Source organism: Entamoeba dispar, genomic scaffold, assembly GCF_000209125.1.
Source record: "Entamoeba dispar SAW760 scf_1105229458999 genomic scaffold, whole genome shotgun sequence".
Lineage (NCBI taxonomy): Eukaryota > Evosea > Mastigamoebida > Endamoebidae > Entamoeba > Entamoeba dispar.
The window spans coordinates 1-1921 of NW_001853473.1; the positions used below are offsets into that span (position 1 = coordinate 1).

Below are 1921 nucleotides of genomic sequence, written 5' to 3' on the forward strand. Positions count from 1 at the left end.
CCTTTCTTTTCTTACGATTCTCCTCATTTAATCCAACAAACCCATCCAAATCCATTAACACTTTCATATTCATCTCATTCACTTCAATCCCCATTCTTAATCATGTTTTCACATTCTTTCACCGCCTTTTCTTGTTTCATCAAATATTCTACATCTTCCCCATGTTCTTCAAAAACCTTTTTGAATGCAATGTATTTTCTTTTGATTTTGTCTAACTCAATTTCAAGACTTCTCATCTTCTCTCCAAATTCCCTATTCACTCTCTCTTCTTCTGTTTCTTTAGGACTCTCTTGCTCTTCTGTTTTGTTTCCTTCACTGATTGGAATATTTGTCATTTCTGGTGGTGTTGTTGTTTCTTGATTCTTCTCTTCTTCCATTCTCATATTTTCATTGATACACTCCACAATGTTGTTACGAATCTTCTGTGCCATTTGTGTAATTCTTTTAATTGCTTTATTGCTTACATATTTCTTGATGTTCTCATTCATTAAAACATCCATGATGTCTTTCAATAACTCAACTGCACTACTTTCTTGTTCTTCATAGATTTTCTTAATGTCTGTCTCACCAACATTGACTTTTTCTTTGAATGTGCATTCAATGAATGTCTTCATGTTTTCATCATTTGGGTTATCAAGAACCTCACTAATAGCTTCTTTACTTGGAATGATAACTTCCTCGTTTTGATGACTCTGATGAATACTTTCAACAACCTTGACTATTCTGTTCAATCTAACAACTTTCTCATGTGTCAACTCTCCTCGATATTTTCGTAATAATTCCACTGTGAGTTCTACTCTGTTTATCATCTCTTCTCTATGGTGTTTTGTGCTTTTAGTTCTTCTTTTATTTCACTTTAACGCTTGCCACTTGTTTACATGTAATATACATTTATAGATTCTCTTCATACCAAGTTTGTTTCTAATTCATGTTATTACAATGGTTTGTGTGTCTATTTTTGAGTTAAATGCAACGTGGATCCTTCAATAACATGACAGTTTGCTGTATGTGCGATTCTTGTCATTGGGATATTACTATAATTGTCTGGTGTGTGATAGATAAAGATGTCAATAGGGATTCTTTCATTTTGTGGTGAATTAGCTATGTTTGGAGTGTTTATGAACATTCATTTCACTTCATTGTTCAAATCTTCTTTAGATTCATTAAACACATGAATGTCTCTTCTTGTGTTTTTGTCTTGAGGATTAATCACAATTAACAAAACAACAGTTAAAATCAAACAAACCCACACAAACAAAGAAATCAAAGTGTTGTAATTTGATTGTCATAACTATCTGACCATTGAAAGACACTTGTATAATAAAAGAAACCTTCAACAAATAAGAGAGATTAACAATAACAAAAGAACCAATAATTGTTAATTGTATTTCATGATAGAGGATGAGTCATAATAAGAAATAGGGAATGAGTTAATAAAGAATCTGTCATCAATACAGAATAAACATGAACATTGTTAATGTGTTTGTCACTGTTTTGTTTGATGTAAGAATAAATATTCATACAAAATGAATGTGTTATAATGAATAACAAAGTTTACAAAGTGATGAAATAAATCTCATTCACACAATCGATAATTAAATACTCAACCATTATCAATATCCTTTATTTTGTAGAACAAATCACAATACAATTAATATAACTCTGCTTTGTGAAATACTTTATCTTAGTATCTTTATTCTTCACTTCATAACAAAAGATAACAGAAACATTAAGTTGAGACTAAAACATCTCATTTAAGTATTGATAAAACATATTGTTGATACAACATGAAATACATTCTTTTATATACACGTATCTCACAAATATGTTGAGAGATTTGAACCATCATTTGATGAATAACCAACAAGATATTTAGTAATTTAAAAACAAACATAAACAGTTCTGATAAACTATTCTTTTT

At 29.9% G+C, this 1921-nt stretch overlaps 1 protein-coding gene across 1 annotated transcript; it reads right to left on the reverse strand.

Annotated features, from left to right (window-relative positions):
* Nucleotides 1–83: 83 nt before the first annotated feature.
* On the reverse strand, nucleotides 84–809 carry EDI_003850 (uncharacterized protein; the record flags this gene model as incomplete). Its single annotated transcript, XM_001735252.1, has 1 exon — nucleotides 84–809. One exon carries the CDS (start codon nucleotides 807–809, stop codon nucleotides 84–86), a length of 726 nt encoding a protein of 241 aa, XP_001735304.1.
* Nucleotides 810–1921: the final 1112 nt, after the last annotated feature.